Source organism: Westerdykella ornata (genome assembly GCF_010094085.1).
Source record: "Westerdykella ornata strain CBS 379.55 unplaced genomic scaffold EI97scaffold_14, whole genome shotgun sequence".
NCBI classification, from domain to species: domain Eukaryota; kingdom Fungi; phylum Ascomycota; class Dothideomycetes; order Pleosporales; family Sporormiaceae; genus Westerdykella; species Westerdykella ornata.
Window position 1 is genome coordinate 292,469 of NW_022986864.1, and position 24,704 is coordinate 317,172.

At 54.0% G+C, this 24,704-nt stretch overlaps 9 protein-coding genes across 9 annotated transcripts; 4 read left to right on the forward strand and 5 right to left on the reverse strand.

The window, feature by feature from the left end:
* Positions 1-531: 531 nt before the first annotated feature.
* Positions 532-2,866, reverse strand: EI97DRAFT_434265 (acetyl-CoA synthetase-like protein). The gene is made up of 3 exons (XM_033798592.1): positions 2,580-2,866; positions 1,238-2,510; positions 532-1,184 (listed from the first exon to the last, which is right to left on the reverse strand). Exons 1-3 carry the CDS (start codon positions 2,742-2,744, stop codon positions 874-876), a joined length of 1,749 nt encoding a protein of 582 aa, XP_033652964.1. The 5' UTR covers positions 2,745-2,866; the 3' UTR covers positions 532-873.
* A 464-nt stretch (positions 2,867-3,330) lies between these two features.
* On the reverse strand, positions 3,331-4,399 carry EI97DRAFT_434267 (ribosomal protein L13). The gene is made up of 5 exons (XM_033798593.1): positions 4,344-4,399; positions 4,099-4,229; positions 3,874-3,927; positions 3,547-3,805; positions 3,331-3,489 (listed from the first exon to the last, which is right to left on the reverse strand). Exons 1-5 carry the CDS (start codon positions 4,367-4,369, stop codon positions 3,351-3,353), a joined length of 609 nt encoding a protein of 202 aa, XP_033652965.1. The 5' UTR covers positions 4,370-4,399; the 3' UTR covers positions 3,331-3,350.
* Positions 4,400-4,409: 10 nt separating this feature from the next.
* Positions 4,410-5,357, forward strand: EI97DRAFT_74369 (uncharacterized protein). The gene has a single exon (XM_033803047.1). The coding sequence runs from the start codon at positions 4,584-4,586 to the stop codon at positions 5,112-5,114; it is 531 nt and encodes a 176-aa protein (XP_033652966.1). The 5' UTR covers positions 4,410-4,583; the 3' UTR covers positions 5,115-5,357.
* Positions 5,358-7,533: 2,176 nt separating this feature from the next.
* EI97DRAFT_450995 (uncharacterized protein) lies at positions 7,534-10,762 on the forward strand (the record flags this gene model as incomplete). The annotated part of the gene is made up of 5 exons (XM_033800317.1): positions 7,534-7,813; positions 7,880-8,657; positions 8,726-9,322; positions 9,379-9,760; positions 9,809-10,762. The coding sequence occupies 5 exons, from the start codon at positions 7,534-7,536 to the stop codon at positions 10,760-10,762; spliced, it is 2,991 nt and encodes a 996-aa protein (XP_033652967.1).
* Positions 10,763-11,909: 1,147 nt separating this feature from the next.
* EI97DRAFT_468001 (uncharacterized protein) lies at positions 11,910-13,538 on the reverse strand (the record flags this gene model as incomplete). Its single annotated transcript, XM_033801632.1, has 2 exons — positions 13,057-13,538; positions 11,910-12,830 (listed from the first exon to the last, which is right to left on the reverse strand). Exons 1-2 carry the CDS (start codon positions 13,219-13,221, stop codon positions 11,910-11,912), a joined length of 1,086 nt encoding a protein of 361 aa, XP_033652968.1. The 5' UTR covers positions 13,222-13,538.
* Positions 13,539-14,277: 739 nt separating this feature from the next.
* On the reverse strand, positions 14,278-16,253 carry EI97DRAFT_459337 (RNI-like protein; the record flags this gene model as incomplete). Its single annotated transcript, XM_033800997.1, has 4 exons — positions 14,278-14,546; positions 14,596-14,707; positions 14,757-15,449; positions 15,501-16,253. The coding sequence occupies 4 exons, from the start codon at positions 16,251-16,253 to the stop codon at positions 14,278-14,280; spliced, it is 1,827 nt and encodes a 608-aa protein (XP_033652969.1).
* Positions 16,254-17,208: 955 nt separating this feature from the next.
* EI97DRAFT_494712 (uncharacterized protein) lies at positions 17,209-21,109 on the forward strand. The gene is made up of 3 exons (XM_033802403.1): positions 17,209-18,513; positions 18,564-18,661; positions 18,710-21,109. Exons 1-3 carry the CDS (start codon positions 17,607-17,609, stop codon positions 20,879-20,881), a joined length of 3,177 nt encoding a protein of 1,058 aa, XP_033652970.1. The 5' UTR covers positions 17,209-17,606; the 3' UTR covers positions 20,882-21,109.
* Positions 21,110-21,297: 188 nt separating this feature from the next.
* EI97DRAFT_400347 (ribosomal protein S3) lies at positions 21,298-22,866 on the forward strand. Its single transcript, XM_033796437.1, has 4 exons — positions 21,298-21,406; positions 21,460-21,485; positions 21,660-22,078; positions 22,132-22,866. Exons 1-4 carry the CDS (start codon positions 21,384-21,386, stop codon positions 22,456-22,458), a joined length of 795 nt encoding a protein of 264 aa, XP_033652971.1. The 5' UTR covers positions 21,298-21,383; the 3' UTR covers positions 22,459-22,866.
* Positions 22,867-23,063: 197 nt separating this feature from the next.
* Positions 23,064-24,700, reverse strand: EI97DRAFT_420457 (uncharacterized protein; the record flags this gene model as incomplete). The annotated part of the gene is made up of 3 exons (XM_033797029.1): positions 24,389-24,700; positions 23,438-24,315; positions 23,064-23,340 (listed from the first exon to the last, which is right to left on the reverse strand). Exons 1-3 carry the CDS (start codon positions 24,470-24,472, stop codon positions 23,064-23,066), a joined length of 1,239 nt encoding a protein of 412 aa, XP_033652972.1. The 5' UTR covers positions 24,473-24,700.
* Positions 24,701-24,704: the final 4 nt, after the last annotated feature.

The following is a 24,704-nucleotide window of genomic DNA, read 5'->3' on the forward strand; positions in this document are numbered from 1 at the left end:
CCATCACGGATATCAACGACTAGACGAGTAGAAACATAGTGCCACTATGACCGAGTTTTGCACGTCCCAAAAGGAAAAGAAGAACACGAACAGCAACATCAGAGGTCTCTCGTAGAAATTTTAGGAGTTGAGAAACATGATATCCGGTCGACGATATTTTTCTTTTTATTTGGGAACCAAAGCGAACCGTTGATATCGTAGAGGAGTACGAAGGTAGAAAAGAAGGGGGTTTATATAGATTTTCGTTCTTCCCCCTTTCTCGTTCCCCTTACCGTTCCCCTTACCGTCCCCCTTCCCCGCTTAGGGTAGTAGTAGCAGTGGATATTATTATCACCATCACCACTTTCCAAACCGAGATACGCAAAAAAGAAAACCTCACCTAAGTCAGCAAGATTTCATCAAATCCTCTAGAAACGAGCACCGTCTTCAAACGAATATTTACAAGAGCTCATGAGGCACGGCTCGCAAAAGTTCGAGCTACCAAACATTCATGAGCAAACGCGATAGTTTTAGAAACCAACGCGCAGAGACATTCAGCTGTGGCCTGCTGATTCTATTTTGATGAAACAAGAAGTGAGGTTTGTGAGGAGCCGAACTGGTGGGAGGAAAGTCGTGCTTTTATAACTGGTGGGAGACGGGCAAACGCTTTGGTCAGATAAGCTGACATTCCATACATGAGCTCGAATAAAGTTGACTCATGTAATAAGGACGCCGGAAGTCGCGACAACATGTGCACATGTGCAGGAAGTTTGAAGTGCGTCCGCGATTGAGCGAAAGATGACAGACAACATCAGAAATCGGCCACGCTACACGCAACATACAAATTACATGCTCTTAGAAAATGGGTATCCCTTCACATCACTCCGTATTTCCTTATTTCGCATTCCTATTCCCCTTCGCCCACTCCCTCAGCACATTTTTCTTCAGCTTCCCCGTGCTCGTCTTGGGCAACTCATTCACAATCTCCACTTCCCTAGGCACCATGAATTTGCTGATTTCGCTCCTGTGCTTGGCCCAATCGATGATGTCTTCCCCGCGTACATTCTCACCAGCCTTGATCGTTACGAAGGCCTTGGGACGCTCACCCCAGTGGGAGTCCGGTACGGCCACGACGCCGACTTCAAGTATGGCAGGGTGTCTGGCCAGCATGCTTTCCAATGCAACGCTAGAGATGTTCTCTCCTCCTAATTACTGAGTTAGCCACGCCACTCTTCTTCCACAGTAGAAAGAGACATACCAGAAATGATGATATCCTTCGCCCGATCCAAGATCTGGATGGCCCCATCCGGATGCCAAACAGCCAAATCTCCACTATGACTCACACCCCCAGCCCACAGTTTCCTCGTTGCTTCGGCATCCTTATAGTAACCCTTCGCGCAGATATTGCCCTCAAACACGATTTCTCCAATCTCCTTGCCATCGCGGGCGACGTCAATGATAACACCCTCCGGCTGGTCAGTCTTGATGACGCGTGCAGGTAAGCTCGTTACGAAGCCATGACCTTGTCTCGCCATCTTGGCGTATTTCTCCTTCTCGGGGAGTTCTTCCCATTCTGGCATGTGGTAGCCCTTCGTGATGGGGCCGTACGTCTCGGTGAGGCCGTATACATGGACGGGTTGCAAGTTGAGCTTGGTCATTTGCTCGAAAAGGAATGCAGAAGGCGGGCTCGCTGCCACGGTGACACGCACGGGTTTGTCAAGTCTCTCGGCCTCCTTCGCGGCGCAAAGCAGGGTGTTCACTGTGGGTGCGGCATTGAAGTGCGTGATTTGCTCTTCCTTCAATAGTCTCCAAATCTCGGGGTAGTCGATCTTTCGGAGACAGTAATGCGTTCCTCGCACAGCGGTTACTGCCCATGGAAAGGTCCAGCCTGTAGCGTGGAACATGGGAAGCGTCCATAAGTACCTGCATCTGCCCGTGTGATAGTTGAGGCCCGACTCGATGACGTTGGCGAGCGCAGCAAGGTAGCATCCGCGATGTGTGTACTCGACACCCTTGGGTCGCGCGGTAGTGCCACTGGTGTAGGCCAAAGCAATGAGGTCGTCCTCGCTTTTGGGCAAAATCTCCAAGCCAGCCCATCCCCTTCCACCGGTCTCGGCGTCATATTTCAACCCGTCAAGCACCGCGGCGTCGAAGGGACCGCTCAGCGCTCCCTCTGTAGCATCTGTATCGTTATCCACTATCACTGGGACATTCGGCTTTGTTTTCCTGTATGATGCGAGCAAATGCTCGAATTCATAGTCTGCAATAATGATGTCGACTTCGGAATGCTGGAATATGTAGGATATATCGTCCGTCTTCAAACGGTAGTTTACGCCAACGGAAACCGCCCCAGCGGCCGCTATGCCATACAGAGATTCTAGAAAAGCGGGAGTGTTTGTGCACAGGATGCCGACTCGCTTGTAGCCATGCTTTCGCAGATAGTAGGCCAAGCCTCGCGCTCTGTCGGCGGCCTCGATGTATGAACGGCGGAGGATCTTCTTGTTCGCGGTGACATGGTAGATTGCGGTAGCCTTTGGACGTGCGAGTTAGCTGGGGGACATATACGTGAGACACAGGTCTTTGTGCGTTTGGCTCAGTACGTTTGGCTCAATCTGCGCTGCCCGCCAGAGAAAAACGGTAGGGCTCAGTGCATGGTAGTTGTGTCGATGGTGGTATTCATGGCTGTCACCGGGATGAATGGCCGGCTCGGGAGTTCCTGACGTGAAATGGGAAGCTAATTTCTGCAAGCGATCAATGGGGGACATGCTGAAGAAAACTGGAAAGGATCCGAGTACCCTGAACAATAATCAACGAAAACATGCAGTGGTAAACGAGCGGTTCAACAACCTGGGGAATGCGGGATACGGGTGGAGTAGGTACTCGTGTGGGGGAACCGGAGACAATGCCGAGGTCGTCTCGAAACCCTTGGGCTGGCACAGCTCCTCGTCCCCGAGACGTCATCCGACCGAAGCTGTGATTGGCCCCGAATTGCTCGTATTTCTGAGAGTTGTACATGTATAACGCGCTATTCTGGAGTGCAAAAAGAGAGAAGTGATGTTTGACACTTTCGAATTCCAACGCCGAGTCTACTGATATTATTAACGAAACCAGTTCTATCACAGCATCAGTACTGCGTGTTCTCTGAGATTTTCATTTCGTCTAGCCGTAAGTGAGTATCAGAGACAATTGGCCGACCTTGAAAGAGACCCATGAACTCGCGAGCACCTGATTATATGCTCTTTTGCCAGGACACCCTTTCGACCGGTCCAGATAATGTTTGAGGTTGAAAAAAATCCCCATGAGACCAATGCATTTCGCGCCGACCCACGTGCTCAACCGCTTGAAAACCCATCCGCTGCCCCTGCCGAAACCTAGTATCCGTACTCGGCAAGCTGCTTCTTGACCTCAGCACCGACCTGAGCCGTCTTCTGAGCCTCCGCCAATTGCCTCCGCGCAGCCTTCTTGCGCTCGTAGTATGCGGCACCCTTAACCTTCCTCCTCTCCTCGAGCCTGAGTGCAGAGTCAGCATACGACATTTCGAATTCCAACACGACTCGGAGAGCATACCTAGCAACAACGTCCTGGTACTTCCAGCCGAACTCGTGTCCGAGACGGCCAACAGTGCAGTACTTACGGCCGGGCTTCAGCCTCAGCACACGAAGAGCTTGGGGAACCACGACGCGCTTCTTCTTGTCATAGGGCGGGGGAATGCCCTCGAAAGTCTTGAGGCGCTCCATGGCAGCGGCGCCACGGGCGGTCTTGTGGGGAATCATGCCGCGGACGGTGCGCCAGAAGATCTTGGAGGGGGCACGGAAGTGGAAAGGGCCTAAACAAATGTCAGAACAACCGCACGCGTAGAGAGCCACGTTGGGCTATATGGCTGGGAAACCGTACCTCCGCGGGTGGGGTTGAACCGGGTTTGCTTGCGCAGGAAAGCCTGGTACTTGACTAGAGCATTACAATGTCAGTTATCTGTCCAATGCCTTGTGAGCATCCTCCTGATCGCCACGATGCACTCGGGCATCCCTCGACTCCAGCGCGCAATATCTGCCTCTCTAACAATCGCTGGGATGCCTTTCGTGCTTCGATATCGCGATCGAGATAAAGGTGTAGACGTACGCTTCGCACGGAAGAACTCTCCGGAGATGTTGAGGGCCTCGCAGCGGACGACGACGATCTTCTGGCCGTTCAACAGTTGCTTCGCAACCGTGCTGGCCAGGCGGCCAAGTAAATGGCCTTTCCCGTCAATGCTGTAGTTCAGGTCAGTTTGGCGTTCATGAATGAAGTGCTAGCCAGTTGCGGGACCGGCGGCTGCGATTCGTATAGGAACATGTGTGTGTGCGGGTGCCAGAGGGTATACGTACACGATGACCGGTTCGAACGTCGACATCGTGCTGGAATTCGGGGTTGTGGGTATGCTGTGGTTAGTTGGTCGGCGGTTGTCGAAGTCGTGAGGTTCGTTCAAAATCAAAAGTGCGAGGTTGCTTGGCCAGGCTAACCGAGCCCAAAGCGGCTTAGCGTCGACCACAACATCAACTTGGAGCCCTGGAGAACTTCAACATCGCATTTCTCCTGCCTCTGCCACCATTGTACCAAATTCCGATATGCCAATTACTTCGTGGTGCCCTATGTCACTCATACCATACCCACACAGCGGCACAATACCATTTAGTAGCCAGCCAGGACTGCTCGGCTTCTGCTCGGGCGATAGAGTAATTGCCAGGTCTGCTAACGATTTCTTGCTTTCGGTGAGCGGTCATAATCACGAGATGACAAGGAACTATCTCCAAGTTCAACTCCATCTGGACACCATTTCAGTCCCACTCCCACTCCCCTCAACCGGCAATGGATCGATTGTGTGCACGGAATATCCGCCCCAGGCAACAAGTTCTACTCCGCCCCGACCCAGGCTGAATGCCTACATCCATGGCGTGTTGCAAAAGCGCACCCATCAGATTTTCCTCCAGGTGCCTGACAATACAGCCGTGCAATCAATGCAAACGGTGCCATGCCCGATCCATTGTCCACCTACAACGAGTCGCTCTCCGTCACTGACTTCCTCTTGCTGTCTTCGCTTCATTGGTGGGAACAGTTTTCCCTATTCGGCTCTCTCAATCAAACAACGTCTTTTCTGAATCTTTGCTCCCGGATATGTCGTCATGCCAGTTCAGAGCCAACAGCGGCCATCAAGAGAGCCTGTTGTTATCCGTCTCATGCAGTTGTTCTTCATCAACCGACAAGCCGAGTGAAGCTGTCCTTTTCTGAAATCGATCACCGGCAGGTTTAAATGCTATCAGCGATATAGCAATCGAATATCGACGTTGCTCGTACCGATCGTTCTCTTCCCTTGGGTTATTCTGGAAGGTTTCGTGAAGTTCTGGAGGAAAGGCTTCCTGCAATGAGAGCTTGAGGGTTCATTGATGTTCCATGATTCAGTGGCTCCTTTGGAAAGACATTGCGTCTGCAGGAGAACCCCCTTGGAGAACTGAACCTCACTGATGTTTGTAGAGGTCGGTGCTGTTTCTGCAACTCGCACATCACCCTTTTCTGGGCCACACATTCAATACCACTATCTCCGACAGATATCGCAACATGTGGGATGCCTTCGATCTCAAGATGCAAGCGCGGCCTTTTCTGGAAGCGGCGTCGTTCCATCCCGATAGCTACGTATGGTCGGACTCAATGTCTCCCTGGAGCTCCCTTCACTTGCACCCCGACAAGGGCAACCTCTTCAAATAAATGCTAGATTCCCAACTATCAGGATTTGGTGTTTTCTTCCGGACAATCCCTGCCACATGGAGCTTCAAAAGTGGTCTGACATGTGCAGGGAGATGCAAGCTTCCTACAGCTCGCAAGCGCCTGACAGTCGTTCGCTTAATTCGTGACTGGTCCTTTACTACCCCATCGATGCAAGATTGCAACATGAGAGACTGGGAGTTCTCCCTTTACAACTACGGACGCCCTTCGAATTCGCAGGAGGAAACAACAGCAGTACTTCCGTGACGGATATGCACCAGCTCTCAGCATGCGATTTATGTGGTTGGTTGACTGTCCGCCTTCGTCTTTCGCCGTCCTGGAAAATGGCCGGAGTTGTGGACGGCGGGGCACCAATTCCATTCTTGGAACCAAAAGCCACTGGTGCTAATAAAATGCACCTCCACTTTTTTCGCTCAGCCAGGATCCTACTAGTGCCTGATCCCAAAGTCATGGAATAGGTACGTAATACAATGTGGGTTCGCATATCACTGTTCCCTTCTTGAAAAAGGAAAATAATGGGATCTTCATCATTGTGGAGGAGTGACATTGTCGACGGCTTATTTCGCTATTACTACAGCATACGACGTACACAGCTGTGAGCCCCGGCGGGTTACCTTAACTTCGACGGTTTTACATTAGAAAACGGCATGATGGCACGCATCTTGTTCTAGGACGAGCAACAAAGACGAGCGAACAGCACCACGGACTGCTCGTTCATGCTATTTCAACTACTAACCAAGGACGCTGAGTATAACCCGAAGGGGAGTACAGCTGCGGTGCGCCGTGGGTTTGCGTTGCATTTCGAGAGAGCCTTGGCGTCCAGTTCTGATATTGGATCTATTCATAGGTCATGGAGTTGATCTCTTTCTGAAGATGCGTTCAAGGTTCGGAAGCCTCCAGGGTCCCGCAACAAGCGACACAAGGCGACATTCGGCTGCTGATCCGTCATTCAACTCTTGTTATCGGGAGGAAACCGGCCATTATTGCGACCGACAATCCGACAATAATGGGTTACCGAGGCCGCAGAATACCAGGAGCCAGCCATCCAGCAAAGCCAGAGAAGCCGGCAACCTAGAGGCCGCGTATGCTTCTGTGGTGGGTGTTGTACGTTATTACTGTGTACTTGTTGGATATGGTAGAGTATGCCAGAAGCGGTCCTGATGCGCATTTTGAACTCCCAAGCAATGCGATGCGATACGACGCCACATCGGATGAATTCTGCATCCGAAGCGCGGGCCTCGGTCTTGGCATGGCTTTCACCCACTCTCCACCATGTTACCCTAAGGGTACCTGTGTCATCATCCTCCGTCCTCCGTCCTCCGTCCTTGCGGCTTGTTGTTGGTGACCAGGGAGCCACAAGGAGCCGACAAGGGAGCCACCGTTTTGAGCCACCATCTCCACTTCAGCGGGGCCGCAGACGCGCATCCGAGAGCAAGAGGCAGGGGAGTAGCACAGTACGATACCGCATCTTCGAATCATAACCGTATCCAGCCTTCCCAGCGCCCTTCTCCGCCATGGGCTTGTCGTTCATGGTTGACCACTCGGCGCCGACCTTGGGTTGGGCAAGACGCTAGTTGCTCACTGCGGCAGCTCACGGGAGCCGACAAGAGACTCCACCTTGCACCCTGAGAGTAATTCTCTGATGGGAGATGCAGTGCCCTGACGCACGCCTGCGCCCTCTCTCTCCTTCACTGCTAACTCCAGCCTGCTTGCTTACTCACCGCCGCAGAGTCCCTCCCTCTGTTTCCTTCTTAGCTTGCCCGTGCCCTGCAATGCTGTTCCCTATGCATCATCACCATGGGCTCTCCCGCTTCCGCTTCCGAGACGGCCGACGTCCGCACCACAGCCTCCTCTCAAAGCGTCTCGCATGACACGCCCCAAGTCGACGATGTTGCAGATGCTCCTGGATACAACTCACCCATTAACCATGACGAAAAGCCCGAGCAAACGCAGAAAACCCCCGGAGGGCCTCTACAAAAGCGACGTCGTGTCACACGTGCCTGTGATGAGTGCCGGAGGAAGAAAATCAAGTGTGACGGCAAGCAGCCTTGCACTCACTGTACAGTCTATAGCTATGGTGTGCTCCCCTTCCTTCAGGTCGAACTCGTCGCCAGGTTCATGTCATCTCACTGACATCATTTAGAGTGCACATACGACCAGCCTTCGAACAGGCGCCGGAATGCGCCCCCGCAGTATGTTGAGGCTCTGGAGACGCAACTGAAGCGCGCAAAAGCCCTGTTGTCCATGGTCTTACCTGCCGTTGATTTGAATGACCCAAATCTTGACCTTAACTTACAGAATGGAGTACTGCCCCCACGGTCCATGCCCGTCGCGCGCCCTCAGGACCCAGTGCAGAATGCGCCTATGCAACCAGTGCCACAGGAACCGATGAGAGACGAGTCTCAGGATTGGCGCTTGGAGTCAATGGTAAAGGCAACGGGTCAGTTGGATCTGGATGCCGACGGAAAGTGGGATTACCATGGTCATTCGTCAGGTCTCACGTTTATGAGACGACTGCAACAGCAGTTCGGAGATATTATGCCTCTTCCCGAACCCGCCGCTTCTCCTTTGATCAAAAACCGCCCTCGATCCTACGTCTTTGATTCCCCGATTTCCGCTCATCATTCCCCCGTTGAGCATCACAGCACGGCGCCGCCCGCTACCGATTTACCCCCCAAGGCGGAGGCGAAGGCGCTGTGCGACAGTGCCCTGATTGACTCGGGTGCCTTGATGCGAGTTGTGCACCTTCCCTCCTTTTACAAACTTCTGGATCGCGTCTATGACGTCTCACCGGACAGCTACGGGAGCGCGGAGCACTCCTTTCTGCCGCTGTTATACGCGGTACTCGCGCTCGGGACCCTTTTCTCGAGTCCAGAGGAGCCTTCAGAAGAACATCGTTATGAGACAGATATTGATCATGGGTGAGAGGGATTTCCACGCTTCCGACAAGTGTGCATTCGCTGACGTGTCGTAGTTTCAAATATTTCAGGGCATCTCGACAGCTGCTGGACATAGCAGACTGCAGGGATCTGACCTCACTGCAGGCTGTTGTTTTCATGATACAGTTCTTACAATCTTCTGCGAAGCTTCCCACATGCTATGCATATATCGGAGTCGCGATGCGATCGGCCCTGCGCCTGGGGCTTCATCGATCCTTCAGTGTCAACTTCAACCCGATAGAAGCGGAGGTTCGGAAGCGCCTGTTTTGGACGATACGAAGAATGGACATCTACGTTGGGGCTATGCTGGGTCTTCCCATCTTCTTGAGGGATGAGGATGTCGACCAAGAGTGGCCGGTCGAGGTAGACGATGAGTACATCACCGAGACGGACATTCGATCGATGCCCCAAGGCGAAATATCCGTAATTGCAGCTTCCAACGCGCATACCAGACTTGTCCTTATTCTCAGTGACATCTGCAAGCATGTTTACCCGATCAAAGGAACGCAGTCTGATGGCAACAGTTCCGTTACTTACACTGTTAGCTACTCAAAGATCCGTCAACTCGAGAAAGCTTTGCAATACTGGCTCGACGAACTCCCGGAGGCGCTGCGACCTGCGAGCGAGGCTTCGCCTATTATGATGAGGTGATTATATTCTGTGTCTGTCATCTGTCATCAAACCCTCCGCTAATGTTCGCCAGGGTTCAACAGCTTTTGAGGATGGCTTTTGGACATGCCCAACTTTTACTCTACCGCCCATTTCTACATTACGTATCCAGGGCCTTTCGAACCCAAGCCGTCGATCAGAGGGCGTTCGCATGCGCCTCTGCGTGCATCAGCGTGTCGCGCAACATCATCCACATTACCGAGCAAATGAACAGTCGTGGCCTGCTGATTGGCGCGTACTGGTTTTCAATGTACACCACGTTCTTCGCCATCATCTCAATTCTGTATTTCGTTTTAGAGAATCCCACCGGCCCGACAAGCCATGAGTTGTACCGAGAAGCCGAAAGAGGCAAAGCGGTTTTGGCCCAGTTTGCAGAACGAAGCATGGCTGCTGATCGATGCACGAAGACACTCAATGTATGCAAACTCGTAATGGCATTACTACTAATACTAACTGCCGCGTAGTCGATTTTCGAGCGCTTGCCTGAGAGAATGAAGCGGGTGGCGGAGGACATACACGCCGTCGCTGGTAAAAAGCGCGGACAAGGGCATTCCCCACAACTCCAACACAACCGCCCGGCGCGTCTCCAGCCTGAGGATTTTGTCGCTGCAGATCTACGGCGAGCCAACACCCTTCCTGAAACGATGCCGGATCACAAACCCACATCCGGCAGTACACTACCCGTATCCCAGGCTCAACTCACCGCTCTGGGGATTGATCCAGCCTATGCGCGCGCTTCATTGCAGCCTAAAGCTGATTTCTATGAATCCCGGCCGAATCTGACGCCCACGTCGGCAACCACAATCGGTGGGAGTTTTGTCGTGCCAGTGAATGGCAAGATTCAGCACCAACCCAACCATTCGTTCCCCGCAACTCCATTGGGGAACTCCTTCGTTGAACCTACGGGCCTGAGCGTTCCACTCTCCGACGTCAGTGCAATGATGTTCCCGTCTCCAGACCCCTTTGCATATCCAAATCAGCCTATGACAACGTTCGAGAATAACAATAATCCTCAGGGCTTCAAGGCAGACATGCCCCCCACGGTTACCAGCTTACCCTACCAGGTTGCTCACGATATGAAACCCCCAGTTGCTTTTGATCCAGGAAGCCTGGATGTCCCTGTGGACTCTCGGCCGTGGAACGACACCGATGTGCAGGTCTTCGGCCCGATGCCTATGTATTTGATGCAAGGTGCCCAGCAGCGAAGCAATATACAATCGCGGACAGCTTCCCAGAATATCCAGATGACCAGTTCTCCTAGCACCGGCAACATGAACTTTGCTGACTTGCTGGGCGGGGAAGAATGGGCAAACACTTTCATGGACCAGAGTCTCGGTCTAAATAACGCTCGGTCTGGATACGGCAACCACCCCGACTATGGTCTTTCTGGCGGCTCTGGGCCGCAGAATTGGCGCTGATGTCAGGATAAAGAAGGTGTTGGCAGACAGACGGCAATCTGGAACCTGTCAAATTCGGTTATCGGTTAGCCTGCTGTTCGACCACCAGAGCGGACAGGCATGGCATGAGTTGGCCACGCGCTTTCTGTACCCTCATGACTTCACTGGTTGATCAAGATGTCCGTTTTCCATTCTGGTCTTCATACCCTTATCACGGTCTACCAGCAGATTCATTGAAAGTAGGGAAAGGACCGGAGAATTGTCCGCTTCGACCTACAGCATCCATTATACTATATACCTCTTTGGCACCAGAAGACAGGCTGGCGTTGAGGCAGGAGCTGTGCTCTTACGCCGCTGCGAAAGGACCTAACAGCCGTTCTAGATTCAACTCTCTCTCTTGACGACATGATACCCTGGAGTACTTGGAGCTTTGATTTTGATTTTTGGGCTGTGTCCTTTGGTCATGCGCTGGTATTTTTATCTCTCATTTCTGTGGTTTCTGTTCACAGCTTGGCTACTATAGTCACAATAGAGAAGGATTAGGGCTTGCTCAATGTCGACGTTATAGAAGGACTATGGATGGAATTAAAATGGCCTCAAAAGCTCGATGAGCGCGACCATAGATCAACAAGGAGAACAAAATGAATGAATACTAGGAATGTAACGATTTCCTGTCGATGTGTCGAAACGTTACTCATGATCGCCTTTGTGAAAAGCAATGTCGACATTTGGCTGGATTAGATGGACAGACGAGGTGCTACTCACGCCGAGGGAGACTAACGTACGCGTTCTGTTCTCCTAGGACTGAAGCATAGAGCTGCTGTACTCTTCTTCAGTTATTGTACAGTTAGAAGAGAGAATGGCAACTCTATAAAGGCTTCTACATCGTCTCTACCCTGCTGTCCAAGGCTGGGTGCTGTCGACGTCACGTTCTGTATGTACTACATGTGCTACCATTTATCAGCTAGAGGATATGGCACTGTTAGGAGAAGGATGGCGGGTGAGGAGTAAGGGGTAGGTTGATTGGATAATTTCGTGTCAGAAACGGTGGTCGTGGATGGAAAATTACGTACGAGTGCATTTAGATCCACACAGCCAGCTCGGTTGCGAGAAGCGCAATTTAATTGCATTTCAGAATACGACCTTCATCTCTCTCTCGTAATAGCGATTACTCGCCTCCAACCTGCTCCAGACCCACACTCTCCCCATTCCCATCCCCACCCTTCGCCCTCCCACCTCCTCTCCCACCTCTCTTCCCTCCCCCTCTCCCCCCTCTCCCACCTTTCCCCTTGCCTCCCAGCTTCCCCACCTCCCTCTCCCACGCCTCAACATCCACCTCCACCCCCTCAGGCACCTTCCCATCCCTCATCAACACGCGCTCCCTCCCCTTCTTCCTACACTCGACCCTCTCAAAGAACCTACACGGCAACAACCCATTCTCATCCCCCTCCGTCAACACGACCCCATTATCGCTCAAAAAGAACCTGATGCCCTCGGCCATCGCGGCCCGGATATCGATATAGATGATGATCGACGACGACAGCCGCATGCCCGAAATCACCGGCGGGGCGGCGCCGCCACCATCGGGACCACCACCGGCACCACCACTACCACCAGCATCGTCGTCTTCTAATCTCTTGAATCCCCTAGGTAAGCCTGCGGCGCAGTGGATATGATTGCGGCTCATTTTGCGCAGCCCCCCGCCTTTCAGGATCAGGGGCCACGCGGCTTCGGTGGTGCCGTGCACGCAGAGCCGGGGGATGTTGGCTGCGGCCTCGGTGATGGGGGTGAGGAGGCCTTCGTGGTCGAGTTTGAGCGAGTGGCCTTGGTTGGCGCGGATGAGGTAGGCGGAGGGGTTGGAGGGGTCGATGGGGGGTCGGGAGGGGATTTCGGGGGCGGTAGTGGAGGATGGTTCTTCGGGTGCATTGGGATTTGAGTCTTGGGATGAGGAGGGGTGATTATTGTTGGTGGATGAAGTGGACAGAGAGGAAGCGGGGATGAGGGAGAAGCGCTGCTTGTCGTTTGTTTCGACTATGGTTTTGAGTTCGGCGAAGCTGAGGTTGAGTCTGCGCAGTGAGGGGGTGTTGAGCTGGGGAGACGGTTAGTGAGATTTTGTCGTTTGATAATCTCGCAAACCACTGATGATCTTGATTATGTTTTCCATCCTCCCGGCATCCCACAAATCCCTCCTCTCTTTCTTTTACAAACCATATCCTTTTTCTCAAAAAGGATCGATGAAAATGCCATGGACAGCACACACGCACAAATATTGAACCGACATGTGGAAAAGAAAGAAAGAAAGAAATATGACCTACAGCATCCGCCACATTCACCCACCCGCCCTTCCCCAACTTCAACCCCTCTTGCTCCGCCCCATGCCGCAGCAACCAACTCACTTTCCTCGAGACCTGCTGCTCCCTCGGCATATCTCTTGGGTTGCGGCCGCCGCCCCTATCTCCTCCGCCTCTACGTCCAGACATTATTGCGGCGCTCGGGAAGACGCGCTGTAGACGGAACAAGGATGGACGTGAAATGTTGAGCTTGGTTGGAGAAAGAAATTGGAGTCCGGGGTTGAAGGTTGGAATGGTTGGGCTTTTAGATAGATGGGAAGAGGGAAAGAAGGGCGGAGAGAAGCGTGCCACAAGGGCTGAGATGACGCCGTGTTTGTAGTGACTGATCTGTCGTGAGTCAGAATGAGCCTGGCAAATGATGGTGTGTGATGGAGCAGGCAATAGGACAAGCGCCACCCCGTAGGACGAGAGATTTGTTTTAGTTGTGGCGAGGCAGGTCGTGCACGGATGGGGAAAGTAGGAGCAGAGCAGCAAGACATTTCTTTACGACGCCAAGACAGTGGCTGTGCAAAAGATATGTCGTCGCACCGACTTGTTAGGGGAGCAAGGTGTGGGGAGTGTTTATAAGTTAGGTATATGCACAATATGGATCTGCTATCCTTTGGAAGACGAGACCAAAAATCGCAGTTTGAGGCCCCAGTACTTCCTACATCTCATGCACACACAAATCAAGTGACACTCGCACATCTCTCGCATATACCATAAACCTGACTCTATCGCACCAAACACGCGTATACTCATATACTTCATATCCATATCCTGGTTATCCTGACCAGAACCCATCCCATCCCATCCCATCCAGCCCATCATCCCCCCCATGACTCGCACCACACGGGCGAAACCTAGAAACACAAACGCCAACCACAGGAACCGCAACCGCAACCGCAACATCCACTGAAAAAGGGGGGTATCAAAAGGCCATACGACGCCGACAACGCATGCCGCAAATGTCTCCGCGGAGCGAGTCTGCTCTCCACACACCTGCCCGCCGTCCGCATCGATAAGAAAGCGGCAGCCCCAGCAGCGGAAAGCGAGACGTCTCTCCACGCAACGTCAAACGATGCGCACCGAGGTGCAAGAGAAACGGAAAACAAAGGAAAGCATAATGAAAAGCAAAGGCCGTAAGCCGTAACATCGTGGAACCATCTCTTCTGCCACTGGGAGACTGCACGATCAGAACGTCATCTAATCAACCTCCCCCTCATGATTGTCGCCGCCAACATCCTCCCACGCCTCGTCAATGGCCATCGTATTCGCCTGCACAGTCACGTCAATCATCTCGGGCTCCTCCCCATCATCGTACATTGTGGTGGCGGCATCGTTTGGATTGTCGCCGGTTCCGAAACCGAGGCGTGGAACCATACCCGGTGGGTTATTCAATAGGTATTGCCGGAGACGGACGACGCCTGCGCCGCTGAAGACGCAGAAGACTTCACGCTGATGTTCGTTGAATTCTAAGGGTTGTTAGCATCATGATCATACAGAGGGGTCATCACGACGAACCTTCAGGAGCCGGGCGGATGAATTCAAGCAGGTCGTCGCGCAGAAAGGCATGCACTCCGGTCAAGCTCAGATGCGTCAACTTCGGGCAGTGTCTCAGCAGGGTGTAGATCCCCTAGTACCTGTTAATATCTTGAGACGCGAAGGCGAGCCTGACGACTTACCCCCAGGGTCAGATTGGTGCAGTAGCTCAAGTGTACCCTCTCCAGCACAGTCGCCGTCACCGGTCCGCCGGGGCCCAACTGCTTGGGTCGTGCAAGCGCCTGTATGGTCCGGTCTGTGATATTGCTACACTTGACTAGCCCTATACGCTTCAACTTGGGCAAGGTGGCTAGTTGGGTAACGGAGTTATCGGTCAACTCGGTGCAGCAAGCCAGATCGATATATCGAATCCGGTTGCACGCTTTGATGAGCATATTGAGACCAAAATCGGTGATATTTACACAGTGGCCCAGGTGAAGAAAGTGGAGATTCTTCCCCAGTCGTGTGATGGCCAAAACAGCACGATCGGTGATTCTTCTGCATTTCGCCAGGACCAAGTTGCGCAGACGAGGGGCAGCGGTGACAATCTTCTGGACACCAGCATCCTGCAATTCCCCGCAATCCGTCAGGTCAAGGATGCGAAGACTTTCGTAGGTCGTGTCCGGGGGCAGACGGAGAAAGGCTTGATCTGTGATGCGTGTGCAGCGCGCCAGACGCAGCTCCCGAAGGTGAGGGCCTTCGGTTATCAAGCTGGTGACGGACTCGTCTTCCAAATTGCTACAGGCGAAGAGATCGACCTCAAGCAGGTAACGGCAGTTTCTCGCGAAGGCGATGATAGCCCTGTCCGTCAACTGTTCACAGCCGTTGAGTTTCAACTAGCAATCGTTAGCATCCGCCGACGACTAGGTGAAGCCTGATGTGCTTACCCTCTTGATCTGCTTGCAGTTTCGTGCGACCGCCTCGAGTGCTCCATCCGAGATCTTGTCGCACTTTGTGATATTCAGTCCCTGGAGCCGGACCGCGTTCTCGGCCAGGGCGTACATGGTCCTGTCTGTTATGGAGCCGACATTCGAGACATCGAGGGCCAACAGCCTGCGATTGCCTTGGAGCATGGCGGTCAAGCTGAGATCGGTCAGCCTTGTGCAGCCGGTCAAGGTCAACCGCTCCACCCGTTTGCAACCGGACAGGGGTTGCAAGGTTCCATCGTTGACTTGCGAGCCTAGGTTGGAAAGGTTGAGCCTCTTGACGAGGCTGCTGTAGTCGAAGTAACTGTTGGGGTTCGAGACGGTGGATATGACGTTCCTCACGCACTCCCAATTGCCTGTGTGGGGCCGGTGCCATAGCAGGGCAACGCTGTTGTGGGCCCAATCCTTGGAGACCAGCATGCAGTTCCGAAGATCGATGGGCGACGAGAGTTTGGAGAAGATGGCTATCATCAACTCGGCGGGCAGACGCGAGATGGGCGAAACACGAGAGCGTTCTTCAAAGGCGCGGCGCAACGTCTCTTGTTCGGAGTCGGGAGTCAGGGAAGGGGACAGGGATGACTGCGAATCGTTGTCCTGGCTCATGAAGGAGTCCTTGTCATCGTCGAGGTCGACACCGCGGTCGGGGGAAGTGGACGCGGAGGTGTCGGAGCGGGTACGGCTGGCGTCGCGCTGGACTCTGCGAGCTCGCGACATGTTGTTGACGGGCGTCGATGGATATGCGGCAAGCAGAGGGAATGGGAGGTATGGTATAAATGACCGTATTTGGTTGTTTCTGAGCGGGAGGGTTGGATGGTTTGTTGATGAGAAGGCGGGGGAGGGCAGGTTGGATTACCTCTGTACCACAGTGGTTGACTTGACCCTGGTTGGTGACGAGGCCGCGATGGCGGGCGATTGGCGAAGAGATCCGCGGGGCCCCGGGCCGCCTTGGAAGGATCACGTGACATAACTGGCGCACGTTACGGAGGCCGAAAGAGGGCAAGCCCGACAAAATGCTGAACACTTGTGGAGGGCCAATTGGGCCCAGACGGACAAAAGGTGTGACGTCGTGTGTACTCGGTCCGGACCGAGTACCTAGGTAGATAGCCGTGTCTACTGTGTAAGGCAACAGCCAGGAACGGGGTGCGGGCAGCCGTTTAATCGTGTGTCTTCTGGACGGACAGGGGGCACTGTTAGAGTATTCATGAAAGGCGCTGGCGAAAGAAACTCATATGGACTTGAAGAAGCGTCCAAGGCTCAACACAGATCCCGTTTTCCTACCTCTTGTGAAGACTTGCGTTCTTGGGTTACGGTCAGAGATCACCTTCTCTGCTGGACCTCGTCAGCAAGATTAGACTACCCAACTGATGATGCAGTTCCTGTAGCAGGCAAAACACATTGTCAGATCCCTCTTGTGGGCCATACTGGCACCTCGTTTCCCTACTCCGCATGCACGCCTGTCTTCGAGTTTTTGCGTGTTTCTCAATCTCTCTGTGACCTGAAACGCGCGTACACAGATCTAGGCTCGTCTGCGCTCTATAGTCGATAGCGTACACTCTCGTTCCCAGTTACACTACGCCAGACTAGGCTTGATGCCCAAAGTGGACTACTGTATGTACTTGTAACAGCATGTGGGCGCCACACACTCGCCACAGCTGCGCCACAAGTTCCTTGGACAGCAACACGACGGCCAACAACAGCAACAACAGACTGACAAAATGTGCAAAACAAACAACCGGACAGTCTCTGTTGGCGAAAAATGTGAAATACCCTTACCCTTCCCCATGCTCGTACATTTCGCAACACGCCCCGTCCAGGCGGAGGTGCCGCCGACTTTCAGCGGGACCATCACCCAGCTATCGCATCCACGAGGGTCCTGACCTTCAGCCACCGCATCCTCACCAGGCACAAACCCATGACCTACACTCTGCGTGCACCGGCTCCCACAACGCGCACACTCACTCATTGATCCTCGACTCTCCTTTCTGTCTCTTCTTTGGAGCCCTGCATGTTCTCTCCTTAGTCCCTGTCCCTCGCGCCTGAGTCCCTCCGGCCTTCTCACCGCCTACCATGGCCTCCGCCAGGTATGCACCTCCAGCGCCCTCTTCCATCCCCGCCCAGCCTGCCTACCACGGAGCTCCTCCCGCCTCAAATGCGCCGCCGGGCACCTTTGCTCCTGGCACCAAAGTCCAGGTCGGCAACCACCGTGTTACCATCGAGAAATACCTGTCCGAGGGCGGCTTCGCCCATGTATACCTGGTCCGCGTCCCCAAGACCTCCGACCATGCCCATACCCCCGACATAGCCGTACTGAAGCGCGTTGCCGTCCCGGATAGGGAGGCTCTGGCGAACATGCGGACAGAGGTGGAAACCATGAAGAAGCTCAGGGGCCACAAGCACATCGTCACGTACATCGACTCGCATGCTTCCCAACTCAAGGGCGGAGGCTATGAGGTCTTCCTACTCATGGAATACTGTTCCGGAGGGGGACTCATAGACTTTATGAACACAAGGCTACAGAATCGCTTGACAGAACCAGAGATATTGCACATCTTCTCCGATGTTGCCGAGGGGGTCGCCACGATGCACTATCTTAGGCCACCGCTATTGCACAGGGACCTGAAGGTGGAGAATGTTCTCATCACAAACTCTGGATCCTCTAGGATATACAAACTCTGCGACTTTGGATCAACGGCTCCCCCGAGACCAGCCGCTACCACTGCTGCTGAGGCGAGATTGATCGAGGAGGATGTACAGCGGCATACCACACTGCAGTATCGGAGTCCGGAGATGATCGATGTCTACAGGAGACAGCCCATAGACGAGAAGAGTGATATCTGGGCCCTTGGGGTGCTTCTGTACAAGCTCTGCTACTACACGACGCCTTTCGAGGAAGTGGGGCAGATGGCCATCTTGAATGCGAGCTTCAAATTCCCCTCATATCCTCAGTTCTCGGATCGCCTGAAGAGGCTGATTGGTGCGCTCGACTCCTCCTGATCCAGAGACGAAAGCTAATCTTGTCATCAGCTTCCATGCTACGTGAGAACCCCCAACATCGCCCCAACATCTATCAGGTCGTGGTTGAGGTTTGCTCCATGAGACACAGAAGTGTGCCTATCAAAGATGTATGCATCCTATAGACTCCTATGTCCCTTCCTACTAACATTGCAAAGATATATGCCGACCGGACACAATCTCAAGACCGGAGAAATCAGCAATTGCCGTCAACCGAATCTTCTGTCGCCTCTTCTCCCCCCGTTATTGGACTTCAGAAGGTTGCACCCGTGCAGCAAGTGCAAATGATTCCAGAGGTCACACCAATGAGAAGAGGAAGGCCAACCGCACCCAACCAGCAGCCGTCCGGAGCAAAGCCAAGTCCCTCGCCTATGAGAGGAACGAGCTCTGATCCATTTGCTGCGCTAGATTCTCAAAACATCCAGGTCCGAAGCGCCGCAGCTGATGAATTAGCCGCTCGTTTTCCGTCACTCGATGAGTTCTCTCTGTTACATGACCGTGGACAAAAATTCGAATTCAGCCAAGGACTACCATCCAATAACGTTGTTCCGCAAGACGACCTCAACAAGCGTGTCACTCAGGCCCTTGCGGATGAGGCTTTTGCTATACCTCCCAATAAGAAAGCGGACTCCGCAGCAATCTCGAAACCAGCCTCTGTTGCGCCTTCGGCCGACCAACCCAGCTCAGCGAAGCAATTCCGACCTCCGAGAGAGAGCTCTCGCGCAACGGCATCTCCTTTACAACAGCCTACTCCGCTTAGACCAAGCAAAATGGTATCCACCGGCACGCAAACGTCACCAGAGCTGATTGCTTTGCCTCAACCATTGCCTGATGTCAATAAGAGACCTATTTGGCGAGTGCCTGACGTTCCTCATCATAACCGCACGTTGAGCACTCCCCGTACGTTTGATAAACCATTACCCAGTCCTTCCCTCAAGCCGGACCATACCCTCCCAACACGGCCCACTCTACTGGACTCAAGGACCAAGTCTCTGACCTCTACACTTACCATCCCAAGGTCTCCGGCTTCGTCACGACCATCCTTAGAGGGCCAGCGCCCCTCACCGTACGATCTTGGTGCTGCTCTGGACCGTTCGAAATCTGCGAATCCCCAGGCTCGTCCCAGCAGCATCCATGTGGAATCCAATCTCGACTACCTTCGTGACCGGGAGAAGCGTTCGAGCAGGAACTTCGATGTATCCCTGTTGACCCAAGGACCCACGTCACCACCAGTTCAGGATCTTGAGGCCGATGTGGATGAGAAGAATATTGCATCAAACGTTGACTTCTTGAAGTCTATGGAGCAAGACGATGCCGGGCAGAAGAAACATCGCAGAAGCAGCAGCCAGTCAAAACACACCAAGCGATCTAGCTTGTCATCTCTCACGAGTAACACCAAAAACATAGTCAAGGGCAAGTTTGGCGATGCGTTCCGGAAGTTCGAGAACAACAATACTGCGGGCAACCGAGGTCTCGAGCCTCCGCTCACGCCTACCGATACCCTTCTGGATCCTTCCGGCAAACAGCTCACGCCCATTGCCGGCTCCGAAGCAACAGGGGATCAGAGCGATGATGACCGCGCCATCGACGAGACCCAAGATCTACCCCCTGAGGTCAAACGCGAGCTGGAAAGGAGACGGCTCAGTCAGGAGGAAAAACGCGTTGCAAATGCGGCAGCAGAATACAAGAGACGATTAGCTGAACAAGGCGACCAAGGGAAGGGAGGAAAAGCAGGTTCAACGCGTGCGAGTACAATCCAGAACCGGGTGAAGAGTCTTCTAGACGATAGCCAGAAGAGCCCAACAAAGACAAGGACCGCCGAAGGCTATGGACACTACACCGACACGAATGCGGGTAAACCGCTCCCACCACATCCCCAGGAGCTCCAGGGTGGAGTAAGATCGCAACCCCTTGCACCGCCTGTGGCACGCAAGCCTATCTTGAACCCGTCCGTGATTCCGGCGGCTGATCTCGCCTATGCAAAGACACGACCTGGTTCCTCGCCGTCTGTGCCTCCAGCCGCAGGGAGAGCCACGACCGGCCCGCAGGCACGACCATCTGCACCACCTAAGCCCAAGGCATTGAGGACGGGTATCGCTGGTGAACACTTGCCGCCATCATTTTCGAATACTGCTTCCTTGTCCCGGGTGGCAACGTCTTCACAGAATCCACAAGCACCAAGCACATCCGTCGGAGCCGAGGATGCCGACTTCGACGTGGATAGCTTCAGCAAGCGGTATCCTAGCCTCAGCGGTTTGGAGCTTGTTGAAACCGAGATACCGCCAGGTTTGGCGCCTGGTGCTTCAAGGCAGAGGGTGCGAGACGTTTGATTCGTTGCGTGTCGTGCGCTCGCCGCTGATATTGATTGACCTTGTTGCGACCATTGGGCATGGGATGGGTGCAGGAGCTTCCCTTTTTGTTGCATAAATGTTCGCATATAGCATTGGTTTTTGCCGCTTGAGGCATTGAGGGCAGTAGTAAGGAGCGCAGAATAGACCAGGAATCAGCATATTTCGAGCGCATCTGTGTATCATTCCCTGATTTTACGAAAATGCCTCGAAACATATCTACTGTAACGATTGGCCTATGAAAATACAAGTACCAGCCTTTCAATCATGTTATTGTCGCAGTTCAACTTCCTCTTGCGATCTGGAGTCGTTGGGCGGGGCCATCGCCCAAAAAGGTTTAGCGCACCACTTCGCTTAGCACAGTTGCGAATATTCAAGGTCCGCATCTCTCAACCTCCCGCCACGACCGACAAGCACGACAACGACGAGATTCGTAACTCCAGCCCCGGGAGTTTACCTTTGTCAACCCTACTAACCCGACAACATGGCTGCCACTCAGGGTGCTATGTGAGTCTCTCTGGAACGCTTGCTGAAATGAACGTTTAGCTAACCATGAGTAGCTCCAAGAGGAGGAAGTTCGTCGCTGGTACGATATACCCTTTCATACAGTTGGTGGATCAGACCCGGGAACATGCGCCTCGATGAGGCTAGAAAGATTTCATTGGCATGGAGGAATGGTTTTCTGTGCTAGAATCGGGGGTGTTGCAGGATACAGGGGAAGCGCGCACACACAGAGCGAAGCGCTAACATGCCTTCACAGACGGTGTCTTCTACGCCGAGCTGAACGAGTTCTTCCAGCGCGAGCTCGCCGAGGAGGGCTACTCGGGCGTCGAGGTCCGCGTCACCCCCACCGTCACCGACATCATCATCCGGGCCACGCACACACAAGAGGTCCTCGGCGAGCAGGGCCGTCGTATCCGCGAACTCACCTCGCTCATCCAGAAGCGCTTCAAGTTCCCCGAGAACTCCGTCTCCCTGTATGCCGCCAAGGTGCAGAATCGCGGTCTCTCCGCCGTCGCTCAGTGCGAGTCCCTCCGATACAAGCTCCTCAACGGTCTGGCCGTCCGCCGGGCATGCTACGGTGTGCTGAGATTTATCATGGAGAGCGGCGCCAAGGGCTGCGAGGTTGTCGTTTCCGGAAAGCTCCGGGCTGCCCGTGCCAAGAGCATGAAGTTCACCGTACGTCGAGAGGCTGCTTTCGTACGAACATTACGCTGACTGCGTGACTGTAGGACGGCTTCATGATCCACTCCGGCCAGCCGGCCAAGGACTTCATTGACACGGCAACTCGCCACGTCCTCCTCCGGCAGGGTGTGCTGGGTATCAAGGTCAAGATCATGCGCGGCTCTGACCCCGAGGGCAAGGCCGGCCCGTCCAAGACCCTCCCCGATTCCGTCACCATCATCGAGCCCAAAGAGGAGCAGCCCGTCCTGCAGCCCATGTCGCAGGACTACGGCGCCAAGGCCCTCGCCGCCCAGCAGGCGGCCGAGCAGCAGCGGCTGGCGGAGCAGCAGGAGGGTGGCGAGGCGCCCGCGGAGGGCTACGCTGAGCAGGAATAGATGCAACCAGTGTAGATTGCGATGCGGGTGAGGGTATCGAGGGGAAATTCGAAATCGGTGGGACAGGCAGAGGCAAAAACGGAAGGAATGGGAATGGGAATCAGTAATGATGTAATGGCATCATGAAGTACCATATCACACATAACATCTTCCTTTTGCATTCGGACTCGGCATTCGGATGGGCGAACTCTTTTTGATCAAAGGGATGTTTCTTACGGAGTCTATAAACGTGCTGTACTCTGAATTTTTCAAAAACACCCATATCAAATGAGCTTGCTTGACTTGCCATTCGAACTGCAATTACCCTTGCTTCATATGTATGCCAGGGCTCGCATTTATTAATGGCAAGTTGATGTGTAGGTCGAGCACAGATCCGAATCTACTTTATCATTTCGCTGTATATATACGATATCGACTGCTCTAAATACCTCTCATGAATGCCCAAAACGTCCGTCCCGGAAACACCATAAATGCACAACCAAAAAAATGGGCCAGAACCACCATCATCCATCCACATACCTCTATCCATCCATCAGGCCAAAATCCCTTCCCACCCCATCTCAAATCCAACACCCCTCCACCCACCCACCCCCTGGGACCTGAAACTAAAAATGCTCAATCGGCTCCTCGGGCAACAACTCCTCCGTCTCTCCCTCCCTACCCCGCTCATAACAAGCCTTCAGCGGGGGCCTAACGATATCGTTGAACAAAAAGGTGCCGTAGACGAGCAGCGCGAAGCCCAGGACCTGGAGCCACTTGAACGTCTCCCAGCCAAGGCCGAGCGAGACGATCCAGATGAAGAGGGTGCGGCACGTGTCAATGGTGGAGCGCGACGTGGCCGAGACGGAGCGCGTGACGGACAGGCCGAAGAAGTTGAAGCCGCTGAGAAAGAGCAGAAAATGGTTAGTAGATGCAAATTCAGCGTCCCTCTCTATGAGATAGCTAGGGAAAGGAAGGAAGAGAGAGAGGCAAGACATACCCGATACTAATCATAATCAGCACACTACTGACGGCAATCGCCCGATGCTGCACCATCTGCCGCAACCCCTCGCGCGCATTGAAATACCCCGTCCCAATGGCCAAATGCAGCACCACCATGGCCACGGCCGTGACCAGGAACCCGAAGATGCCCTCCCACCCCACCACCTTGATGGGCTCCATGGCGTACTTCTCCATGATGCGCTCCTCGAGCACAAACTGCGTGGCCGTGAAGACCTGCGCGCCCGCGATGAGTAGCACGCCGATGACGGTCCAGATCGCGGGGGAGTGCTTCGCAGCCACTACAACGGCCTCGATGCCCGGCCGCGCTTTATGGTCCTGCGTCACGTACCCTGCCAACCCTACCACCGCGACGCCGAAGACGACGACGAAGAGCGCGAACCATTTGTACAGGCCCAGATGCCTCTTGAGGAACCAGACGCTGAAGAGGCCGACAAAGAGGACGAGCGCGCCGCGCGTCATTTGGTAGATACTCGCCGCGACGAAGAGGAGGCCCACGTTCATGAGCGTCGTCCCCGCGATGTCGCAGATGGCGGGGAGGGCGAGAAGGAAGATGGATATCCCCGTGAGCGGGATGCGCTCCGGGTGTATGGGCTTCAAGGGATTCACGACGCTCGGCGTGGAACTCTCGTCGGACGTTGGCGTGATGATGCCTGCCGCCGAGTGCGAAGTCGATGGGGGAATGGCTTCATATCCCGTGCGGCGGGATTTGACGCGCTGGTAGAGGGAGAAGCCGCCGATGACGAGCCAGCAGCCCATTTCACCGATGAACATTTGGAGGGTCTGCAGGACGGGCTGTTCGAAGTGCTTGCGGCGGCGGGGGTCCGAGGAGGCGCAGTTGGAGACGCATTGCATGTCCTAGATGAGCAGGTTAGTGAGGAGTGCGGGAGGGCAGGATGGAAGGATGAGAGGGGGAAAGAAATGGGCGTACCTGATACTTTGTCAACAACGTATTACACACGCCCGTCACCAACATCATGGCCACCAGGAACGGCACCACGGCTTTGACCGCCATGGTGGAGTTCGCAAGCGTAGAAGCCCGGTAGGCCTCCCACCAAAGGACGAAGATGGCACGGTCCGGAAGGAGCAGCACCAGGATGACAGAGTCCTAACTCGGCTCTGAGGCAAAGGTTTCGAGGGGAGAAACAAGAACGTGGAGGTGGAAATGGATAAGGGGGGAGGGGGAGGGAAGACGGAGGAGGGGAGAGTGAGTGGACAGCAGGGACAGCTCCAGGCTGCGTGATGGA

Excerpts from the sequence above, each read along its gene's own strand:
- EI97DRAFT_494712 (XM_033802403.1), top strand. The coding sequence starts at position 17,607 with ATGGCCTCCGCCAGGTATGCACCTCCAGCGCCCTCTTCCATCCCCGCC. Across the intron at positions 18,514-18,563 it reads TCGCCTGAAGAGGCTGATTG|CTTCCATGCTACGTGAGAAC; the intron begins GTGCGCTCGACT and ends TCTTGTCATCAG. Across the intron at positions 18,662-18,709 it reads GAAGTGTGCCTATCAAAGAT|ATATATGCCGACCGGACACA; the intron begins GTATGCATCCTA and ends AACATTGCAAAG.
- EI97DRAFT_74369 (XM_033803047.1), top strand. The coding sequence starts at position 4,584 with ATGCCAATTACTTCGTGGTGCCCTATGTCACTCATACCATACCCACAC.
- EI97DRAFT_400347 (XM_033796437.1), top strand. The coding sequence starts at position 21,384 with ATGGCTGCCACTCAGGGTGCTAT. Across the intron at positions 21,407-21,459 it reads GCTGCCACTCAGGGTGCTAT|CTCCAAGAGGAGGAAGTTCG; the intron begins GTGAGTCTCTCT and ends AACCATGAGTAG. Across the intron at positions 22,079-22,131 it reads CCAAGAGCATGAAGTTCACC|GACGGCTTCATGATCCACTC; the intron begins GTACGTCGAGAG and ends GCGTGACTGTAG.
- EI97DRAFT_434267 (XM_033798593.1), bottom strand. The coding sequence starts at position 4,369 with ATGTCGACGTTCGAACCGGTCATCGT. Across the intron at positions 3,928-4,098 it reads AGAGTTCTTCCGTGCGAAGC|TCAAGTACCAGGCTTTCCTG; the intron begins GTACGTCTACAC and ends GTAATGCTCTAG. Across the intron at positions 3,806-3,873 it reads GTTCAACCCCACCCGCGGAG|GCCCTTTCCACTTCCGTGCC; the intron begins GTACGGTTTCCC and ends ACATTTGTTTAG.
- EI97DRAFT_434265 (XM_033798592.1), bottom strand. The coding sequence starts at position 2,744 with ATGTCCCCCATTGATCGCTTGCAGAAATTAGCTTCCCATTTCACGTCA. Across the intron at positions 2,511-2,579 it reads CAGCGCAGATTGAGCCAAAC|GCTACCGCAATCTACCATGT; the intron begins GTACTGAGCCAA and ends GCACGTCCAAAG. Across the intron at positions 1,185-1,237 it reads GAAGGATATCATCATTTCTG|GAGGAGAGAACATCTCTAGC; the intron begins GTATGTCTCTTT and ends CTCAGTAATTAG.